This window comes from Dendronephthya gigantea, unplaced genomic scaffold, assembly GCF_004324835.1.
Source record: "Dendronephthya gigantea isolate DGI-Jeju-01 unplaced genomic scaffold, DenGig_1.0 000292F, whole genome shotgun sequence".
Taxonomy (NCBI): Eukaryota; Metazoa; Cnidaria; class Anthozoa; order Malacalcyonacea; family Nephtheidae; genus Dendronephthya; species Dendronephthya gigantea.
Genome location: NW_021163302.1, coordinates 139,642 through 163,684, shown reverse-complemented (window position 1 = coordinate 163,684; position 24,043 = coordinate 139,642). Strand labels below are relative to the sequence as shown.

The window sequence follows — 24,043 nt, the reverse complement described above, 5'->3', positions numbered from 1 at the left end:
TTAAACACAATATTCTTGAATCTTGAGGGGAACTCGGTTGTTGGTCAGGATGATTTACAGCACGTACCATGGTACTGCGGTTTCATTCTAAGCGAAATCAATGCAGTACTGTTCAGAAATAACCTTAAAAATGGCGGTTAATAACCTACAGTAGGACAAACCTCGGTCCATGACAGACATTTTTTAAAATGTTTTTGATTTGATTATTGTGTTGTCGTTCTCAGCAGTTCATAACATTTCGTTCTGCAACCGCGATCGTATTAATTTTTTTCCCCTTGCGGTCGTCTTCGGTTTGCTATGTATTCAAATCTAATTTATCACAAAATTAATTTCAAACTTCACACACTTGTATATTCAACACAACACGGCCGCTCGTGTTGTAAACATTGTTGGTTTCGAACCGGAAGGTCGTTCAAGTTGTTATTTTGTAAAGACCTTCTGGCAAAAACAAGTTGTTATTTTCCGTTTCAGCGCAAAGATTTACATCAAATGCGTAAATTTGGTTAGCAAATGCGCAATGCGGTTGCCTTGCCTAGCCACGCTATGTCCGTCACAAACACACCGCGTTTCTATGTTTTGAAATCCGGTTCCTGCTACACAAAAACAGTCTACCTAGCTTAGGTTACTTATTCTACGCTGAGTCTCGAATGTGGACGCTTGCAAGAAAGCAAAGGTTTATGCTACAATTCTATTCGCATTGCGAGACAAAAAATTCTATCTTTATTCTACCTCGATCAAAGCTATATCAACGCGCATGATAGTTAAAGTTGGCGCGTCTGCAAACCAAAGTAAGTAAATAGATAATACGTTGTTTCAGTTAGCAATTGTCGCGCTAAGTGTTTCGATAAGCGCTGCTAAAATCGGTTTAGTTCTTATATTGTATTGCATGCTAATTATTAGTTTGATAAGTATAGCTCATTTATGTCAACTATCAAGTATACTCGTATTAATTTCATGTGATAGGTTACTATAGTTTGTCTGCTTATCATATTTTAGTTCGAACCGACGCAATATTCTCAATCGACTTATTCGACCCAAACCTGTATATATCCTGTTAATAAATTATCAAAATTCCTACGTCGAGTTCGTTTCATTCTACGCACCGCGTCTACCCCTGTAGATTTATTGGGAACTCGTTGACATTGAATTTCTATCCCAGTGAAGCTACAAACATTACATATCGATTTTTAATGAAATGAATCGCTGTAGTATGATGCTTTTATATATGCATGCATCAATTCAATTCTCTTAGTAGGAAATTTAGCTAGTGTGCCATCCCCATCTAGCAACACCTAACTATAGATTTATATTTGTATTAAGTTTTATGACTTGTTTTGTAGCACCGGTTTAACGACATGTCTTCAAGACTTGTTTGCTTCGCTCTTTGGTTTTGCTTTGTGGTAAGAAAACAGCAGAATGTTCAGTTTGGACATTGGCAATAGAAATAACTTTTTCTTATTTTAAAGAGATATAAAGTATATGTATATATTGCAAAATCCGTATTCAGTTGTGATTTTCGTTAGCATTTCTTGTGCCTTGTAGATCATGCTAAATAATAATTCATCGGTGATGTGTTTAATTTACTCATACGCTTGCTATACAAAGTCAAATGCATTCCACTTGTACATTAAAAAAAGTTGCATGCGTTTATAATTTTTCCCTGGTTGTGACGTCATTTAATTAGATCTAATTATAAGACAAGATGGCGGACAACTCGCTAACTTCAGCCTGGATATTTCAAGAACTTAGGAAGATATGAAAAATTGAATTTGAAACTTAATTTACAGTTTTCAGAGTTATTTCAAATCGGACTAACTTATTTTTTATTGCCAATATCCTTTAAAGAGTATGTTAGCATGTTAGCATGCCGTTTGTTGACGTTTAAAACTATATTTGCTACAATCTTTTAGATAACAAAAAGCGAAAACTTCAAAGTTAACGTTCAACTGGATTGTCATAAAACGGTAGGTATATTGTCCAAATATATGTATAACTATATATAGCTCGGGAACATATTACAAATGTTCAAGATGTACAACTCCGTCACTCATGCAATACCTGCATGTTTATTAGTTAAATCACTTGCAAGTAATTGCCTGAAGTTTAACTTCAGTTGTTAGTGAAGGACACATTTGCAGACGCAGAAAAGATCATCGTTTTTCACGTAATATATTCTGTAACTTTTAATGCGCACAGCACGCGTCATGCACAATATATCCTTTTAGTATAAATTTCGAGGTGACTATTGGTTTTCCTGCATTCTGATTGGTCAAAATTCACTGTCTCTGAAGTGATAGTCACTGGTCAGTGAATATAGCTTTTTTATCCTTTTTTCAAAAACTAATACGAAATTTGAATTAGTAATTAAATTTTTTTTGTCAAATTGCGTTGATTCTTATTTGTAAATACCTCGAAATTTATACTTAAAAAAAATTAGCCGCCTCAGGCTTGGTGATTACAAGCCTATATTCACTTCGCCTTCGGCTTAGTAAATATAGGCTTGTAAACACCTCGCCTATTTTTAAATATTTAAATGTACAAACAAAGGGAACAGGCTGCCCAGGTTTGCCAAAGACTTCCAGTCAAACATTTCGATGTTTCTAATATCTCTGTTTAAAATGTGCATCTAACAAATTTCAAGAAACTCTATAGACCACATTAGCTACGTGAAAGCAATCATCGTTTTAGCTACGCCATCGGTGATGATAAAAATTTATTCCTCACCAGAATTTTTAATTGCTTATTACTAGTTTCACAAGCTTTCTAGCATGAATCACGATGTCACCCCAACAGGAGTTGTGATCTCTCTAGCTAATGCCGGAGTTCCCAGTGATGCAGTTGACGTCGTGGTTTTTGCGAAAGTTTATTCGGGTCAAACACCAACGACAGGGTCAGAAGTTTCATAAACGTCTATCTAAAGGGCGCAAGTGGTATTATTGAAGACGAAAGGCAACTAATGTACTACACATACCCTCAAAATGCCGTATCGGTCAATTCAGAAAATATGGTTTTTCCAATAAACAGCAACTCGAAGACTATTACAGCCCAAGTGGATGGTACTTTTCCGTCAAGAAATTTTGCTGCTACAGTTAAAATTCATGGTTACTATACCTTTTGTTGCCAATAAATTGTAGAAGGTATTGTTTTTTAGAAGCTAATAGTTTGTTATACAACATTTCGCATAAATGACTTAGAATTGGTTTGTTTCAAATTATCTCTTTTAGCCTCGCGATTCAACAGACATTCCAATAGAGAGCTTAATTGATAGTGACAACGGGCTACCGACCACGGCTGAATTGTTTTTGGCGACTGTTTGCACCTACCAAGATGTTATTTACAATTCATCCCGGATGATTTTATTGACTTAGTTTGAAAAATATAAACTGTTCATGACAGTAGAAAAACACAAAATAAACTTGTTCTTTTTGTATGCATATCAGTATAGTATAATAGATACACGTTCTGTCCTTTGTCACGTGACGTTTACAACTTTTATAACTTTGTAATCTGTGATTTTGATCATTAAAATTAGGAACCATAAATGATAAATAAACATTTATAACCATGGCGACAAAAGTTTGTTAAAACCAGCACCACTGCCTCCCCCAGCCGCTGATCTCATTAAGTGCCTGAATGCAACTATTTTACAAGGTATGGACGTATGCAGTATGAGCGACCTTGATTTCGACCAGTCGTATCTTGGGTCGAAGCGCGGAAAATAGTAACAAACAACCTGTTATATTATTAGCTATGTTCCACCAGTTTACTGAAAGAGGTAGTTTAAAGATTTTAAAAAGGAGCTCGTAAAGACGTACACTCTTATTGAGAGTTGCTGCAGAGTTTAAAATTCTTCTTGGCTATGACAGAAAAAAATCGTTCGAAACGTTGTTTGATTTCCAGTCATTAGAAAGAAAACTCACCTGTTTCCCAACATGTTTATCACCAGTTATCCATCCAGTTGCAAAAGATACGCGCGCTGAACGCGATAGTCTATATAGTTCCAGTGTATGTAAAGGAAAGTATTTTAGCTTAAATGGCGGATAAGTTCAAAATGGAACGCAAAATCTTTTATTTATTGAAAAACTAAGCTGAAATATTTCGATGTCAATAATTTAATTTTCAGTGGAAGTATACTTATATAAGGCTGGTTGAAGAGGCTGGTTCAGTCATGCAGTATCATTGCATGTTAATTAGCCAGTCTAACTTTGTATCTAGGCAAGAAGACGGAAATAAATCACGACAGCTAGTATATAAATTCATACTAGAATTAGTAAAATGGCTAAGTTTAGTTGCAAAGTTGCAAGTTTAGTTTAGTTGTGCATGTTTTAGAATTCACAAAATACGGCCTTGCCAATTATTGTATACTTTTGTCGGTTTTTACCCTACTAAAGCCTGAGAACTAGTTTCGTTTACGTTCTACTTCCGGCGGAATTACTTCATCGACAGAACATACAGCATACAACCATACTAACTATGATACAAGTTCATACAACAAAGTGATTGGATGGCTATGACTAATATTATTGGATAACTAATAATATTATTGACGATATTTGATTTCGTGATCGAAGATTAGGTCTGGAAAGAAGACTACCAACATTTTTTATCCAAATTATATTTGCTTTATTTTGGATGCCGTGTCGTCATCGTTGGATATCTATTATTTAAGGTAGGGAGTTAATGAAGAACCCTGCTTAGTCAGTAATTTGTCCAGTACTACAGAACTGAGACGCAACTAATAATCATTTTGGATGCCGTGTCGTCATCTTTGGATATCTATTACTTAAGATAGGAAGTTAATGAAGAACCGTGCTTAGTCAGTAATTTGTCCAGTACGACAGAACTAAGACGCAACTAATAATCATGGGATTATCGAGTATCATATTTGTGCGAGGCATATTGTGTGTAGCAGTATTAATTCACCGTAGAGGCGCAAACTATACCTAGAATAGCCCTAGAATAGTCAATAACAAGGTGGCAAAATCGAGGGTGCGTATTCATACATCCGTCTTGTTTGCCCGACTGATTCCCTTTTAAAGACGATTGTTTCAGTTACGGTTTATGAACATGAATATAAAATTATAAAGAATATACACTCTGATCGACGTGATCGTACAGTTGACCCTTTCTATGGTGACTGGTCTAAACCCCATTGCTGTTGTGTTGCTTAGATTTTTGCAAAGTCTGTTTTAGACATATTTTCGTTTCATAAAAAACTTGCCAATATTTCAAAGCTCGCGTCATGACAGTTGGACACTAAAAGAAGCTTTGTCTTATTTGATTTCATTTTAATTAAGTTTCCGTTGAGGACAACTTTTGAAATGTTGCTTAATTTGTTTTGAACAGAAAATATTCGTAGAACAGACTTCACATCATCCTTAATAATATTATTGAGGGTTCAGGGTAGCAAGTTAGCAAACAGCATTGTGAATTAAGAAGCGCATGACTAGAAAGATCGAGTGATCATCTGAAGATCGAGCAATATCGGCGAGTATTGGCTATCAATGTTATTGCTGCATGGAGGGTCTATTGCATGTAAAGCATTTTTCGTTCGTTTGTTTCTCGATCGTCGATACGCGATATACAACCGAAACATATAGTTGGCCTAGATTAACGTTAGAAAACAAAAATTGGGTCGTGTACACTGATCTGTTATGCCAGTACATTAGATAAAGCAGTGAACTTTTCTGAAACACTTAAACTGGAACGACTACTCGGCTGCTATCTCTTCTGCTTTTGTCTTCACCATAGACAATCCCGCCGACGTAAACAAAGAAAAGTGACTGGCAATGGCCTAGATTTGGCTATAAATTGGTTCCAAAGATAGCTGTTATCCTTTTAGGGCCGATTTGACGAAAATTAGATAGTGCTTCCGCCGGATAGTGATTTTTCAACAGTTTTAATCATTTAGAGCTAACAGTAATTAATAACTTGGTTTTCAGGTTCCCATCGCGCTATTTCGAAGATGACGGTCAGGCAAGATGATATGATCTTGTTATAAGCACCAAAGAAGATTGTAAAAAATAATGTAAGAATGACTGAACTCAAGGAAGATGATAATGTTATGATGTCCCAGGCTGAGGACAGCGACGTAACTTCAAGCTTTACGGAAAACAATAATAGCGCTTCGTCCCAAAATAAACAAGCCCAGTCAGTTAATAAACAGAAAGAAGTTGAAGATGAACTCCAAGAAAAAGGCATTCAAAACGAAGAATGTGATGGCGGTGAGAATTAAAACAAATGTCCTATGATAGAAGTAAAAATCCTATCCTCTACTAACTCGTACATTTTGATCAGGGTTGCAGATGGACTGCCTAATTGGGCGTGGGGGGGGATTGCATATTCACATGTTCATGATTATATATCGTAGGAACAATAGCGTAGCAAAGAAATCAGACGGTTATAAAGGCGGCTTTCGAACCATTCAGTGCAAAATGTCGCGCGACCGATTTTTTGCTATCGCTTTCTTTTGAAATGTGTTTGTAATTGTAATTGTAAAAAATTGTAAAATACATAGGCAACTCGAAAACTGAATTGCGTATTTACAAGCTAATCTAAAATGAAAACACATTGACAAACACTACAAACAATCTATATATAACTATTTAAATAATCTATATTTAAAAGTTCCCGTTAATTATTAAGATACCGATAAAAATTCGCCAAGTCTAACGACCATAGTTTATGGCGGAGGCCATGATAAAAGTATCTCTGAAACGGTTTTTCTCCAATTGGGGATTTTAAATGCCTATTTTGTCTTAATTGATGAGCTCCTTCATGAATCGGGGGTAAAAGTTTATTCAGCTTGTTATGTTTATCATTCACAGTTTGGTAAAAAAATCCCTACATTATTTTTTCACCGTATGACATAATGGTGGGAATATTCGCTTCCAATAGGGCTTCATGATACGTTATTCCTGGGTTGATAATTGATAATGCCCGTTTTTGTAAACGTTCCAATTCATTTAGGATGTACTTCGGTAAAGCATAGAAGAATACTGGGATTGCATAAGTCAAAACAGATCGAATGCATGTAATGTAAAAGAGCACGAGATCTTTTCGAGATAGTTTAGCTCTTTTCAATTGCACAAGAAAGTATAGCCGTTTCGCTGCTTTCTTTATAACATTATTTATGTGAACATTCCACGATAGGTCGCTAGTTATTGTGACCCCCAGCACTTTTGCACTTCTAACGACTTCTAATTCTTTTCCGTATACATAAATCGGTTGAAAGTCTTCTTGGTTTTTGCAAAGCATATCCGTAATTCTTTGCATTTTTCATCATTTAATTTCAGTTTATTTGAAGACCATTGGGCGACGTTATCAGCTATGTTTTGTGAATAACTCGGAGACCCCCTTTCTACGATTTCTGAAGATGTTGTATCATCAACGTACTTCCACAAAAGGGCATTTATATCGTTGTTAAGAACTAAATCATTTATTAGCAGTAAAAATAACCACGGTCCCAACTTTGTTCCTTGTGGGACTCCGGAAGGAGCTGAGCCCCATTCAGAAAGACAGTTATCATATTTGTACAAAGTTTTATTAAACATTCTTTTGCTCGCTTTCCAACATAACCATTAAAGGTCAGAGTGTCGTGCTTACCGGGATACCATATTACTACGAAATCGGATGTACAGGAATCAAACCTTTTTGCGTTGCTTCCTGGCAGCCACCATTTCCCGTGTTGACAAAAGACATTTTCGATAAATACTTTCAACGAATCGTAATTATTGCACCATTTTGCTCTTATTCCATCATAGACAATATTCTTAGATGATATATGCACTTTTAATTGATTTAAATCAAAATTATCATTGAAATTATTGACAATTTTGTCAGAAGAGTCTTCAACACGACCGTCCGCCATGTTAAGTCAATATATCCTCAAAATCAAATGGTAATTCAAAATCATCTAATGCATGGGATTATAGTTCCACTTGATTGTTTGTATTCAAAAGAAAAGCGATCGCAAAAAGTCCATCGTTCGACATTTTCATGCAAAAAATCCGCATTAAGCTTCTGGTTAGACGGCCCTAACCATCAAGGTCCCACAACTATTGGCCTACGCAATTGCGTTCGCTATTGGCAAAGGCGATACCAAATAAATGAGTAAAATAATAAATATCCCGTTGGAACCATTCAGGCTATTCAATAATTTAAATTTCTACCCTATAACCCTTCGACACATTTTTAATTTTCTTATCACCTGATACAATGTAGCTCGTGCACAAGGAAAAACTATATAATTATAAGGCACATTTCGCCAAAGTCTCCTATGCATGTGTTGAAAATATGTATTCTTTTGAGGTGCATGTCTCCGCTAAATAAATCCCTGGCGTGAACGGATTTTAGGCCTTGTTCGGGATACAAAGCTATAGATGTTACAGCCATTTTCTTCCGACTATTGTAAAATTTCACGTCTTCCAGAAATCATTCATGCCTGCGTAATGCGAGCGGATAAATTGTTGCGGGAGACCCGCAATGAAATTTCGTTGGGCACGGCCCGGTTTTTTATCTTTCATCTTTCTTTTTCATGTAAACTGAATCTTAATGTTGCATATTTATAGGTATTGAGAAAAAGAAAGAGGCAAGTGGAAGCATAAATGTCTGTGAAGAAAGAAAACAATTTTGGGACGAAATAAGAAAGGACGTTGAACGTGGTGAAAACAAAAAAGATCTTTGGAAGATGACAATTCTGTGCCGTGCTTTTCAGTTTAGTCCAGTAGATCAAGTAGATGCGCTAGAAATTGTAAAGTATTTGGTTGAAAATGGCGCTGATGTAAATGGATATGCTATTGACAGAAGGACTGCTTTTGATTGGAACGCTACTGACGGATGGACAGTGCTGCACGTTGCAGTTACTAAATGTACGTTAGAAATCGTGAATTATCTAGTTGAAAGCGGCGCTGATGTAAATGGGAAGGCTACTGACGGATGGACAGTGCTGCACGTTGCAGTTACTGAAAGTACGTTAGAAATGGTGAAATATCTAGTTGAAAACGGCGCAGATGTAAATGAAAAGGATATTATCGGGAAGACAGTGCTGCACTATGCTGTTACTAGAGATGCGTCAGAAATGGTAAAGTGTCTTGTTGAAAATGGCGCTGATGTAAATGGAAAGGCTACTGACGGATGGACAGTGCTGCACGCTGCTGTTTCTAAAGATGCGCTAGAATTGTAAAGTATCTTGTTGAAATGGCGCTGATGTAAATGGAAATGCTACTGACGGATGGACAGTGCTGCACGCTGCTGTTTTTAAAGATGCGCTAGAAATTGTAAAGTATCTTGTTGAAAATGGCGCTGATGTAAATGGCAATGCTACTGACGGATGGACAGTGCTGCACGCTGCCGTTTTTAAAGATGCGCTAGAAATTGTAAAGTATCTTGTTGAAAATGGCGCTGATGTAAATGGAAATGCTACTGACGGATGGACAGTGCTGCATTGCAGTTACTGAAAGTACGTTAGAAATGGTGAAATATCTTGTGGGATATGGCGCTGATGTAAATGGAAAGAATAATAACAAATATACAGTCCTAGACACTGCTGTTAAAAAGGGGTGGCTAGAGATGGTAAAATACCTTGTTGAGAATGGTGCTGATGTAAATGGTAAGGGTCTTGAAAGTAAAATTAACGCTTCTACACTTGGTACTGATATCCTAAAGATAGCTGTTGTGAACAATTCAGCTGTTTTGGTCAACCTTTTGTTGAAAAAGAACGTTACTGTGCGGAGAGCTCAAACATTTCTTGTTAAAGGCAGACAGATGAGTCTTCTTGAATGGAGTGTTCGCTTTGGTCATGATGAGATTGCAACTATCCTCAGGCGCTCCGTTAAACATCGTGAGAAAATTGAAATTTTGAAAACAAAGAATTGCAATAAGTTAGACAAGGTAATAGTTGAAAACATTGAAATGAGCTTATGTAGTAATTAACTTTTGTGTATATAAGAAGTTTACGATTTTCATCGCGTCAGCTCGGCTATGCGCTTTTCCAGTGGCGTAGCCAGCCCGACAATTTAGTCATGCTATGCTAATATTTTGGTGTTCATTGACTGTGAAAACAATGAGTTTCTAAAGAAATGAATAATGATAATAACATAAAATTTGCATAGCATGACTAAATCGTCAGGCTGGCTACGCCACTGCTTCCGCAACAATATTTCCCAGGGTGGGCAAACAGGGAAACATATGAGGAAACATTGCGAAACATAAATGTTTCCGCAACAATGTTTCCTAGTTTGCCCAGGGCTTTAGAAGTTGAGAATATACTTTTTAAGCCGTGAATGTGTTCTTGCTTTTTTCTTCTCACTGTGGAATATTTATCGTGTTTTTTTTCAAAGATTGGCATTCCGATGCAGGCTTTTGTCGCCGACAAGCAATTCAGAATTGGCGATGGTGGATATTCAAGTGTCTATGTTGGTCTCATGGAGGATGGGACTGAAGTTGCTGTTAAGAAAATGCTGGTACAAAAGTGTGATAAAATAGCTGAAAACGAAAGGGAAATTATGGATCTTATTAAAACAAGCGACTCACCATTTATAGTGAGTTATCGACATTTTCACCGTGACGATACCTTCATATATCTTATTCTTGATCTTTGCGAAGAAACCTTAATGGAACTTGTTCATGCATCCAGTATTGAACATCTACAAGAGCGTGGTCCACGAATGATTAAGGAAATTCTTTCAGGACTTGAATTTCTTCATGGTAAAAGAATATTGCACAGAGATCTAAAACCATCAAACGTCCTGGCTGATATCGAGGGTCGCGTGAAATTGGCAGATTTTGGATTAAGCCGCGTTCTAAAAGACGATGAAACTACAGTTGAAACAGATGCTAAAGGCACTCACGGATGGATGCCAACAGAAGTAATTGAAGCAATAGACAAAGAAGAAAAAGGTACGTTCAAAAAGAAATCGGATGTTCAGGTAGCGGGCATGATTGCTTTCTTCATCTTAACAAAAGGTGAACACCCTTTTGGATCTAGGTTTGAACAAATGAAAAATATTTTGGAAGGAAACCCTGTGAATTTGAAGAAACTTGGTGATCGTAAAGCTCGAAATTTTGTGTCGTGGCTGATTCGTCACAAGATTGATAAGAGACCATACGCTGAGGAAGCACTGTGTGACTCTTTCATTGAAAAAGATTGATACAGAACTATTTTACGGAGAGAAAAGCATTGTTATGAAAAATTATCCCAATATTTTCACAATATAAGCGACGAGTGCGTAAGGAGAAGAATTATCTGAATTTCACAACATGGTATTCTTTCCTGTTGAACTGAGTAAATCAACATAATCATATTTACTTTTGCATCCATTTTTTGTGTGCATGTGTGCTATATTTTAGCTCTACTCAGGAGAGGATCATCTAGTAATCTAGACAAACTTGTACAAAGAACAATTAGTTAACCTGATAATCATTGTATAAATTGTAAATGTTGGTGAACTGCTCATGTGAATAAACGGACTATAATTTTCGGCAATAGTTTGTGCAGTTGTAGTGTAATTTGGGCCATTTTTACCGCCCTAATCGGTTCCTAGCACATGCCTAGTCAGTTCATACTCGTGCCCTGGTCCTTCCGTATACTGCGTGCGGCGTTATCAGGGGAGGATACGAAGATTTTGGTACAAGGATGAAATATGAAGATGACTGGGAGATTGCATGGGATGTATTTGTCGGTGTTTATTGATGCAAGGAATATTTTAAGGATTGCGTGTTTACCATCATGCCTTGCGTGGTCAAATCAACTTCACATTTCACGCCTAAAAATCTAGATTTCCGTTTATAATCCATGCGAAATTTGAAATTTATTCGCTATTTTACCCTTCGAATGAAAATGCAAGACAGTTAGTGGATCACTTTTAAGGCAAATGTTACCAATAATAATTGCAAAGCATGACGGTTGATTACAATTCTTCAATGATTCTTGTTCATTAACGGCGCAAAACAATCGTGTCTGTGTTTTAACAAACTAGTAGTTCGTTTAGGGCAAATATGTGAGTGAAACTTCTGGTAACTTGTTCCATTTGAATGTATAGCAGCATAGTCTACAGATATATCTTCATAGTCTACTGCGTCCTTTGTAATGACACTTACCAGTTTTTATGACATTTTAATATTGTAATCTCTATATAGATAATTAAAATTATGAATTATAACTAGTTTCTGATATTTAAAAGAGAATTTTAGGAAAACCAGCACATTCAATCCTGGCTTTAGCCCCCCCCCCACACACATATTTTTTGCGGCTAAAATATTTGAAGTAAAAGTCAGCTTTTTAATTAGCGCTAAAGAGTTACTTAGAGAAAATTGAACTTCTACTGGGAGTTCTAATTTGGGCTTAGCTCCACTCTCTGACACGCTCCGCGGGCCCTTTTTATTTGTTCGCTTGCAACTTGAACAATTTTCGTCGGGAAAACTAAAAGTCCAAATACACGTAGCGCCGAGATGGGGTGATTCCCAGAGCTAAACTTATTTTCTGAGTTCTGCATTAGTTCATTTACCTAATTTATATTTTTCACACATACATATGTAGGGTAGTTTCAGAGATTTGGATCAGTAACTGAGGTTGCATAATGGTGAGTTTGAGTGCGTTTGCATTCCGTAGACGGTCGGAAGCTTCTCTATGCTATGCTAATATTTTGGTGTTCATCGACTGTGAAAACAATGAATTTTTATAGAAATGAATAATGATAATAACATAAAATTTGCATAGCATGACTAAATCGTCAGGCTGGCTACGCCACTGAAGCTTCTTTCAAATGCAATTGGGTCTTGTCGTTGAAATAGCATCCTATTCACCAACACTCACACTCATGCTTAGCTTGCACGTGCACAAGGAATGGGGTAAGTTTTGGTCAGGGGCGTCGGAGACAAGCTGGCACAGCTTGAGTACGACGCGTGCAGGCCGAGTACGACCCGCATTCCGGCGCTCTCGTCGGTACACCTGACCACTCGAGACTGAGCAAGAATGGACTGAAAGGCGTTTACCAATTTTTATACCCTCTCAATATGCATAATTAGATACAGATGGTTACCCACATCGGTCATTTCGCTTGTTTTCACCTTGTTTAAGGTTTGCATATAATTATGAGCGTTAATAGTCCTATAAACGGCATTGAAAAATACATCAACACCGCCCAACAACAGCTTGGTATAAACCTTGCATGTGGTTTCCTATTTCGTCCTGCAACTCCATCTCAAGGATCATTGAAGACGAGAAAGCGACATACATCTCTCGGTGTAGCTGTGGTTAACGTAGTGTATCCAGTAAGGGCTGACAAAAATGACTCCAATTCTGTTTTTAACGCGTTATTTTGTTTGGAATATTTATGAGGCAATTAGAATTAAATAAGAGGGGTGGGACATAATACAATTCTTGATAATTGGAAATTGGTAATTCAAAGATGGAAGATTTGTAGGGCTTCTGCAGTGCCTCATACAGAAAATTTTCTGTATTTTTCAGTCTCTATCACACCCTATCACCATTTTTGAGGACAATTACTGACGAATCCATATCAGGAGAGTGAGGTATTTTGAGAAAATACCATTTATCACTGCACATTCTATTTTTATCACTTGTTATCACTGCACACTAAAATTAGGTATGGTAATAAGAGTAGACGACGAAGGTTAGGTTACACCAAATGGGAAGTTACGTAAAGGCGATGCGGAAAGCCCAAAGGTGAGTGAGTTGGCAAGAGCAAAACCCCAGAAATGCCTTTGGACGCAAGCTTGATTTTCTTCGTGGAAAAAACAAAGTAGGAGGGCCACCAGTAACGTCTAGGGTACTCGTCAGTGGAGCACTACCAAAGTACAAGACAAGTTACCGGATCGAAGGAACTTGAAAACGGGACCAACCAACATGTGAGGGGGAAAACATATGGTTGTTGAAGTACAAAGGAGTGGTACGAGAGTTCTTGAGCGAAAAGAGTCACACCTAGAGAGTGCAGCGACGGGTATGGTGTGAAATGCGGTAGAGGGTTTCCGGATCTATCCACCATAGGGTTGGAGTCGAGGGCCATGAGGCCACATGTATGACCCTGGCCTTCCGCGAACTGTTGTTGAATTGTTGCCCAAATGGCAGGCGTCAAAGTATGGTCATATTCTGATGATCGTCTGGAAAGAGCGTCGGCGGAGTTCGCTTTAGTCCGGACATACGTGAGGTTTAATATGGTTAAAAAAAAAATTAAAAAAATTAACTTTTTCATCGCTCGGATAAGACGGGGGCTTTTTCCACCTTGATTGTCCCAAGCGTTTATGACGACTTGATTACCTCCTTGACGATTGATCTCCTCCCGCCAAGGAAGCGGGCTATCCCAATCTCCAAGAAAATGAGAAATTTCCTGATGTAGCGCACCCTTTAATAGCTGAGGTTTTAAGGTGCGGAGGCCGCGGGAGATGGCTGCGTTCATCTCTCGAAGAAACGTGCTGCCAGCAAAGCGAGGGAAAACGAAATGCATTTACCAACGAGATGTTGGAGAGTTTTGACTGAAACGTACTTTGAGTGAAGTAATTTTTGTAGTAATCTCACACAAGCATACACACATGCACGACAGCGAAGCCTCACCCACAAAGAAACGAGAAATTTTAATCCAAGTGTATCCAACAGTGAAATATACGGCGAAATCCCGCCCAAATATATAAGATTGTTTAATCTCACGTCTACGCGACGAAGCATATCAAACGCTAAAATCTGAGTCAAGCATAAAGGCCCACACAGACCGGACGCGATTTGGCAAGGTGGGCGCGAATTTTCAATTCGCGTCGCGTTGCCGCATCGCGTCCGGTCTGTGTCGACCTTAAAGGTATAGCGCGAAAAGACTAACACGAAAAATGGACATGAAGAACGTGCATAAACCTCTAACTCGTCTTGTGGCTGCTCCTGTTGTTGATTTACTGGCATAGATGGAACGTCCTCATTCTGCCGATCTTGTTGTTTCGGTTGAAGTGGTGCTGCTTGTACAGGGTGTATCAAAAAAAAGGTAATCCAACTTTGGTGCGCTATTGTACGTGAATTACTCATTCTATTAACGAATTTTTTTCACATTCCGAAAGGTTAGGCTTTTAACCATCGAATGACATGTTTTTGATAACAAATGGTGAAAAAATGAGCAAATAGGAGGCTGCTAAAAGTGTTAGTCAAAATCGCATATTTTCACCTCTGAGAGTTGGGACTAAAACCATTGAAAATGAAATCTCTTTGGGATTTAAATGAAGAATTTTGCTTTTGAATAAGCGACCCGCATATTCATATTAAGTATGAATAAATCACATCAGGAGAACATTCCAAGCAATGCGGCATAAAAGTGATAAAACCAGTGTAAGCTGTGACATGTTCGTGATTAATTGCTCTTTTCTTTTGTTATGCACTGCTTTAATTAGGCTCAAAGGTGAAAATATGCGATTGCGACTAACATTTTTTATCAGCCTCGTATGTGCTCACTTTTTCACCATTTCGTATTAAAAACATGTCATCCGATAGTTAAAATCCTGATCTTTCCGAAAGTGAAAAAAAATTCGTTCATAGACTGAGTAGTTCACGTACAATAGCGTGTTGAAGTTGGATTACCTTTTTTTTGATACACCCTGTATAGCAGGTGGCTTGCAGTAGTGGGGCTTTATTATTGGAAGCACTGGGTATTGTATAAAAACTTTGGGATTTTCTGCCATTCGATGTGGGTCGTACAAAGGCTCGCGGTAACTTGATGAATCGCTCGAATTTAATTTTATATTCAGTTTGCTAGTTTGCAAGATATCGTTGATTTGTATGGCTTCAAAATATGGGCACATCAGCCCTTAAATTTTGGATTGAATTCAAGATTCTCTTATTAACCTTTCAAGTAATCCATGGACTAGCTCCTGAGTATTTGCGTGATCTAATTCGAATCACAGAACCGCCAAATTTTTACCTGCGAGAAATAATGAAGGTACTCCTGGATGTACCGCCTCAGAAATCATTCAACTCAATTTGAGATATAGAGCCTTCAAATTTGCAGCACCAAAGTTATGGACTCGTCTTCCAAAATAGCACAGAAATTTAGATACAATTTGTAATTTTAGAAAAAAATTAAAAACTCATTTATTTTGCATAGCTTATGACATTACCTGACGTTTCTTATTGTTTCATTCTTATCTACTCTTAGAACTAATATTGTAATTATCATACCCATAAGAGATGCAGTAATTACTTCAATTTTAATCCTTAATTTATATCAGTCTTATTATTATGTAGATCAGATTTTATAGCGCATCTAAACATTCTCATGCTAATTTGCGCTCAAGAAATTCACATTAATTCATTAATTCATAGATTTAATTTTTTTGTTTATATTTTTGTATTTAAGTACGAGTATTTTCATGTATAAGACTAAAGACTGTAAGTTTGTGAACACAGTTCGTAAATTGAAACATTTTAGCGAGTGTTGCCAACCTTATGAAACTATATACATGTGATGTAATACATACTTCAGCGTGCTCCGTGCGCGCCTGTTAGCGGGCTACTGTGGTTCCTGTGGTTTAAGTTGAGCCAAAACGCAGAATATTATTAAACTTTTGCGTCGAAAAATCAAAAAATCTCATTTCGATGTTCTATTGATCGTCGCTCTTTACGATGTTTTGGATATAATCCCCGGAAGGTAGGAAATTGATAAATTATGTAATAATATCACAGTAATTTGCAACAACGCAGCAGCCGATCAAGACTGGTGGTAATCATGTGATGACCGAGTGTTGTGTACTAATTTGTATATTTTCGACACTTTTTCCTGGCTTTTTTATCTTGTAGGGTATACATAGGGTTTAGGGGAGAAAATTAGTATTTAAAGTGGTGTAGACCGTGTAGTTGCAGTAACGACAGAATTTAGAAGCGACCATAGGCATGGAAACCATGCGTTGAGCAATATTTGTGCGAGTATTATTTATAGTTCCGCCACTTCGATGCTCTTGTTTTATTTCCTGAGAGCAACTTCAGAAACGTTCGTTCACAAAGCATTATAGAATTAAGTTCTGGCGGTTGCTCGTTCGCCTTTGTTCACCCGTCGTCATACTATGATCTACTCTCGTAAACATTCTACACTCTACACTCGCGTCTCGCAACGTCATTAAAGCCAGCTGTAGAATGTTTATCCCAGTGTTTGTTGAATATATTTATCCCGTGATTTATCAAATCCGTTCTGTTAATCGGTTCTGCTCATAACAAGGGAGAGCCCTTTCTTGTGAAAAGTCCCCAAACTTCGCGTGTTCGCCAGTTTACTCAACATGGACAAATTACGTCCTTTAAACATAAACAATTACGTATCTGCTAGAAGTCCATTTAAGGAATTCCAGGAATTTTACTATCTCGCATAAACTCAACTTCAGAAATGTGTTGTTAAACCTTGAATCAAATAGTTTAGTTGTTTGTGAAAGTATAGCTGAAAAGAACTGAATATTCATCAAAATATTCAAGGAAATTTTTTTTTCATAGAGCTAAGAGGAAATAGGGCTATTTTGCAACAGAAGTTTAAAAACATATTGGTCAAAGGATCCTATGTTAAAAAAGTACCACAGGCCTCGCAATAGGGCTTTAAAGGTATAATAGTGTATTTTGAAATAAGATGGAGTTATTGATCTTAATATTTATATATATACTTGTGTGATATGGTAGATATCAATTTTAATTTAAAATAAATTTCAATTATATAAAAATGGTAACAAAATATTGTGTCCCAAACGAAAGCATTCCTTAAAAGCACAATGAAGGAACTTGGTCTTAGATAAGACCTGACAGGCTTGATAAGAGCAAAGACTTTTTCAGGCAGTGGGCTGATTCTTTTAAACTAATTAGCAAAATCTTTATTTTAATATAGAAGATAATGTCAAGTCAATGTGGTACTCTGCCTGGCCAAATCCTAAAAACAAAAGTCCATCTATTTATAAATGAGCTATATATGGGAGCACATGTACAACCCTCACTTTTGCTTTTAAAAATTCAAAAAAATGAAAACATCATTGGGTAATAAAAATTTTTTCACAATCAATTACAGATACATGCAGCAATTTATATTGTTCCAAAAGTTAAATTATCAAAAATTCATTGCTTGTACTGGTGGATTGGATCTTAAAACCAAAGCAGTACAGTCATGTAACTTAAGCCTGGTTTCCATATGACGCCGACCTGTCGCCGACTCATTGTCTGTAATCATCCAAGGAGAAAATTATTTCAGAAAGACAAAAGATTTCATTCATCAGTAATCACCGACAATAATACTTTGCCGACGTCGGCGTCATATGGAAACCAGGCTTTACAGCAAATTTACATGAGTAGGAGAACTAAATGTGGTAATTTAGACAGGATGTGCGCTACAAATGTGATCAAATTCACTTGCTTGTGCAAACTGGATATCAAATATTGCTAGCTATTTTTGTGGCTGTTATTATTTAATGCATTGACAAGAAAAATAAAATCTTTATTGTAATACCTCAACCTAGATGTGGTGACATCAGCCCTGCAATTTACCTTCTCATGCACATAATATTATTTTATAAATGATAGTCAACCACATTATACCGTATAACACCATAACAAAGTTATATTTGCCATTAACATTAAAAAACTGGCAGTTAACAAAGTAACAAACGAGTACAGATGACTAAAAGATTAATGCAATTACTCCAATGAACACAATAATTGGTTTCGAAAGTAAAACAACAACAAAATATTGGCGCCTACTATTAAATATTGGCTAGATTTCACAAAGTGAATGCCTATAACTACAGGTCTAATTCTTCTGTGGGCAAAAAGAGGGGTAAAATAGGTATGATATGACCCAAAATACTTTTATAGGATAAGCATATAAATTTGATCATTGCAATATCCTAAAATTGATAAACAGTGTAAACAAAGTACATAACAAACTGGAACTAAATTATATGTACAAATACCGTAGCGCGGTAGAGGAGGTGGGTTGGTTATTACCCTGAAGACATACAGGTTCCAGGTTCTAAGTTCAGGATGCAAGTAAAAATAAGAGTGTTTCAACAATAGTTAGACTACTTGCTTGATTTTACTACATTATTAGATCTAAAATTACTCAAATTTGGATTTGATCTAGTTCCCTGTTTTTTCTAAACATAAACTCTAGCTCATATTCATTGTCACTGAGAGGTGTTTAACCAAAATAGTGTGAAGTCTAACAGTACACGATATTGTTTACAATACGGACTGTACCCTACCTTTAGATTACGATCTAACGGGTTAGATAGATCAAAGAGGTGGATGTGTGATCTTAAAAACTTGTTTATGATGCTCCAGAGATTTCAAATTTAAAAATTTTTCTTGTTTGCGACAACGCACTGAACCCAGGTTGATCGCACACTTCGTGAGTATGACTGCCCTTTCAGTTACATATATAGCTCAGTGGTTCACACGGTCACGCAACTAATTATCATGCGATTCTCGAGTATCATATTTGTGCGAGGCATATTGTGTGTAGCAGTTAACAATTATTGGATGAGATTGAGTATGATATCGAGAATTATCAAGCCGAAGTTTGGGTTATTTGCCGAAGCGAAGCTGAGGCGGATAACGCAAACTGAGGCTTGATAATTCTCGATATCATGCGAAAACCGAATTCAATAATTATTTTATTATGTATTTCCTTTTTAGAGAGGAAGCCTGCGCCATTATTGACCACAAACTAGCGGCAAAAAATTACGTCACCTACGGATAATTTTCAATGTCGTGTAGGTGGCAAGACATTGAGAATTTTTTGTAGGTTTTTAGCCAATCACAATCGAGATTGCATTAGTAATGCATAATAATGTTAATTAACCGTAGAGACCAAACTATACCTAGAATAGCCCTAGAATAGTCAATAACAAGATGGCAAAATCGAGGGTGCGTATTCATACATTCTTGTATGCCCGACTGATTCCCTTTTAAAGACGATTGTTTCAGTTACGGTTTATGAACATGAATATATAAAGAATAAACACTCTGATCGCCGGTACAGTTGACACTCTCTATGGTGACTGGTCTAAACCCCCTAGCTGTTGTGTTGCTTAGATTTTTGTAAAGTCTGTTTTAGACATATTTTCGTTTTATAAAAAACTTGCCAATATTTCAGAGCTCGCGTCATGACAATTGGATACTAAAAGAAGCTTTGTCTTATTTGATTTCATTTTAATTAATTTTCCCTTGAGGACAACCTTTGGAATGTTGCTTAATTTGTTTTGAACAGAAAATATTCGTAGAACAGACTTCGCATCATCATTGATAACTATAGGGATTCAGGGTAGCAAGTTAGCAAACAGCATTGTGAATTAAGAAGCGCATGACTAGAAAGGTATCTTAATTAACTCTATGTAGTTTTTTGTGTTCGTTCCTGCGTAGCTCGAAAGCTTTTTCTACCAAGGTACGTGTTGGCTTGGAAATTAAGTTGCCAACCTTAACAATATATAATATGCATGCAGTAGTTTATATAGTAGGCTACACTTTTATTGAGAGTTGCTGCAGAGTTTAGAATTCTTCTTGGCTATGATCACCCGAAAAAATCGCTCGAAACGCTGTTTGATTGTCAGGCATTAGGAAGAGAAGTCACCTGTTTTCCAACATGCTTATCACCATGCAGTTATCCATCCAGTTGTAAAAGAGTGGCTTAAAATTATAAGCGCGCTTGCTTAGACTCTGATCTTTCGGTATAGATGAACGCGGTCTAGGGGCCGGCTGTTCGAAAGTCTTTTAGCTTAAACAGCGGATAAGTTCAAAATGGAAAGTTAAATCATTTATTTATTGAACAACTGAGCTGAAATATTTCGATGTAAATAATTTAATTTTCTTATACAGAAGTACTTATACATTGGCGGTCAAAAAGAACTGCTCAAAAGAAGTTGAAATGCTCTCAAATTAACGTAACTGTACCTCTAACAATATATACGAGTAAAATATAGACTATAGATTGCATGCTAAGCTATATGAAATATTAATATTTTGTTGACCCTCCTTTGGCCTTATAATTGATGACGGCCTTACACCGGCGTGGCATACTTTTTGTTAAGGTGGTAATCTTAACGGTCAAAAGAAATTCATCCTATGAACAGTCTTTACAGCAACCCATAAATAATGGACGCTTTATGAATTAATTCCTCTCTTGCACTATCCCCTTGACATTGTCCCACAGATTTTCAATAGGGTTAAGGTATTTTGACTGTGCAGGCCAATCCATTTGTGTCACTCCCTCTTCCCATGAAACCATTGTTTGACTATCTTGGAAGTGTGGCAGGTTGCATTACATTACTGAAATATTGCTTGGAATAAGAGAATTAGCCAAAATGCGTATGAAGCTCTCTCCTATATTCGCTTCTTCTTTATGAATTTGTATCTAAACAGTTCTTTTTGACCGCTAGTGCATGTACAATGAAAGATAGATTGTTCCGATTCCTGTTACATTCGACAATAGCAACATTTGAGCAGTTCTTTTTGACCGCCAGTGTATATTAAGGCTGGTTGAAGAGGCTGGTTCAGTCGTGCACAACATGTATGAGGGTATTTTTAAGTCTGGAAAGAAGACTACAAAGGTTTTTTATCAAAATTATATATCCTTTATTTTGGATGCGGTGTCCTCATCGTTGAATATCAAGTATTTAAGGTAGGAAGTTAATGAAGAACCCTGATTAGTCAGTAATTTGTTCAATACCACAGAACTGAGACGCAACTAATAATCATGGGATTATCGAGTATCATATTTGTACGAGGCATATTGTGTGTAGCAGTGTTAATTAACCGTAGAGACCCAAACTATACCTAGAATAGCCCTAGAATAGTCAATAACAAGATGGCAAAATCGAGGGTGTGTATTCATACATCCGTCTTGTATGCCCGACTAATTCCCTTTTAAAGACGATTGTTTCAGTTACCGTTTATGAACATGAATTTATAAAGAATATACACTCTGATCGTACAGTTGACCCTTTCTATGGTGACTGGTCTAAACCCCTTAGCTGTTGTGTTGCTTAGAATTTTGTAAAGTCTGTTTTAGACATATTTTCGTTTCATAAAAAACTTGCCAATATTTCAGAGCTCGCGTCATAACAGTTGGATACTAAAAGAAGCTTTGTCTTATGTGATTTCATTTTAATTAATTTTCCGTTGAGAACAACTTTTGAAATGTTGCTTAATTTGTTTCGATGTAAATAATTTAATTTTCAGTGGAAGTACTTATATATTAAGGCTGGTTGAAGAGGCTGGTTCTGTCGTGCACAAGATGTATAAGGTTATTTTTAAACTTCGTTTTCACCACCGTTTAACGCGCCTTTCAAAAAGCTAAACCACTTTACCTCTCTAGAACCCGATTCATCGATTGTCCCAGATTTCTATTATTTTTCTTTGCTCTCGCAGACTCTGAAGACTATATGACACTATAGTTCCACATCTATGGTGGCCTATCGTTGCCATTAAAAATTTTCCTTTAAAAAAATAAAAAATTAAATTAAAAACAAAATGAAATGAAGAAATATAAATAAAATAAAAACCAGTTCATTTTAAAATTGAATACGAATTTTAGCGAGCCTATCGTTGCCAAATACAAGATTATCTAAATTCTAAAATTAAATCTTTTTTAATTAAAAATTTTTAGAGAGCCTATCGTTGCCATAGTATACCAGAGTGCTTTGCGATATGTTTCTCACGGAGCAATGCAGAAATGAATGTATCAGGCTTAAATGAAGTGCTTTCTATATTGTGGGCTATACCAGTAGAAGTTGACTAATTTTGCCCTCAAACCTCGGTATCAAATGCGAACTTTTATAGCCGCCATGTTTGCTGATGTGACGTGATAACAAGTACCGATGTTTGGAAGCAGGAAGCTTATGGTAATATATATAGCTTGTGTGTTGTTCGCTTCGAATTTTCGAGCTTGACGCGGAGAACCAAATCATTTTATTTTGAAATGGAAGTTAATTCTGTTAACTAACATATATTCAAATAATGCCTGGTGAAGGGTCTGAAAATATACGCCGATTTGTTAAAAATTTCAAATTAGTCTTAGCCCGTCTGACAGGGATATAATGTAGTAATATATGCCATAATTATATAAGCATGTATATGTTGTGCCGCATAGTCCTTTATGTCACAAAGTCCTACGTAAGACGATCTTGAAGAACTTAAAAAAACTGCTTAGCCTTTCAGTAAAAGAAGACGAAGGCAATGATATGATGTCCTTGTTACTGATAATATTGGTGTATGCTATGCGATATATTCCTGCAAACCATAAACAGTAATATGATACTGCACTATTGTAAATGCCACATGGCCACTGTTTTGCAATAGCGCGTATCGAAATATATCAAACTGAAACACACACTAACACAGGTCCGTTTATCTACATAAATACTCAAGAAACACCATCCTTGCTGGTTTAAATTGAACTTCAATGTCTTAAGAAACGAAACTGGCCGCGTACAAGTGGTGCACATTAAGACACTATAATGTTCTTTTAATACATCGTTTAATAGATATATATTTTATTCGCTCCTTTCGCTTCGGCTACTTGTCAACAACAACTCTATCATAATCGCTATATTTAGAATAACCTTAATTCCCATGTGGGCGTGTCCTTTATGCGTGTTAACATTACTATATCACTTCCCTTGTTTTAAACAAAATCCCCAATTTGAATGTTATGTCTATATTATTAATGTGTCTATATATATGTATAAATCTATCACGAATCATATAGTTGTTCATGATACTGTTCATACTAATTATCTTATCATATCAGAAGGATACTGTAGTCCGTATCGCTCTGGCGGTCGTCTGTTCCGAGATTATCTTCTTATACTATCATCATTCCGATGAGGATGGTAATTAGGTCTTGGTTGGATTTCTGCTGGTATTCTTTCATCCAAATATTCATCATCTGTGTCGTCCTCTTGCTTCATTATTTTCTTGAAATGCGATATATTTCTTGTGACTTTGTGACCATTCTTTTGTTCAGCTGTTACTTCTACACCATTCTTCGAAATGACTTTGTATGGTTCTGGTTTGAAATTCGTTGTTAGT

General features: G+C 36.6%; 2 protein-coding genes and 1 long non-coding RNA gene across 4 annotated transcripts; all 3 read left to right on the top strand.

The window, feature by feature from the left end:
* The first annotated feature begins 619 nt into the window (after nt 1-619).
* On the top strand, nt 620-2,891 carry LOC114541465. Its single transcript, XR_003689280.1, has 4 exons — nt 620-788; nt 1,341-1,400; nt 1,911-1,964; nt 2,751-2,891. It is a non-coding gene; the product is annotated as an uncharacterized LOC114541465 (long non-coding RNA).
* Nucleotides 2,892-4,467: 1,576 nt separating this feature from the next.
* On the top strand, nt 4,468-9,184 carry LOC114541461 (putative ankyrin repeat protein RF_0381). Its single transcript, XM_028561381.1, has 3 exons — nt 4,468-4,669; nt 5,943-6,224; nt 8,571-9,184. Exons 2-3 carry the CDS (start codon nt 6,035-6,037, stop codon nt 9,182-9,184), a joined length of 804 nt encoding a protein of 267 aa, XP_028417182.1. The 5' UTR covers nt 4,468-4,669; nt 5,943-6,034.
* Nucleotides 9,185-9,470: 286 nt separating this feature from the next.
* On the top strand, nt 9,471-12,046 carry LOC114541464 (probable serine/threonine-protein kinase ireA). 2 transcript variants are annotated; one of them, XM_028561385.1, is made up of 3 exons: nt 9,471-9,891; nt 10,341-10,899; nt 10,988-11,099. In XM_028561385.1, exons 1-3 carry the CDS (start codon nt 9,472-9,474, stop codon nt 10,999-11,001), a joined length of 993 nt encoding a protein of 330 aa, XP_028417186.1. In that variant the 5' UTR covers nt 9,471; the 3' UTR covers nt 11,002-11,099. The 2 variants fall into 2 exon arrangements, with proteins under 2 accessions (XP_028417186.1, XP_028417185.1); XM_028561384.1 differs by having other exon boundaries at nt 10,341-12,046.
* Nucleotides 12,047-24,043: the final 11,997 nt, after the last annotated feature.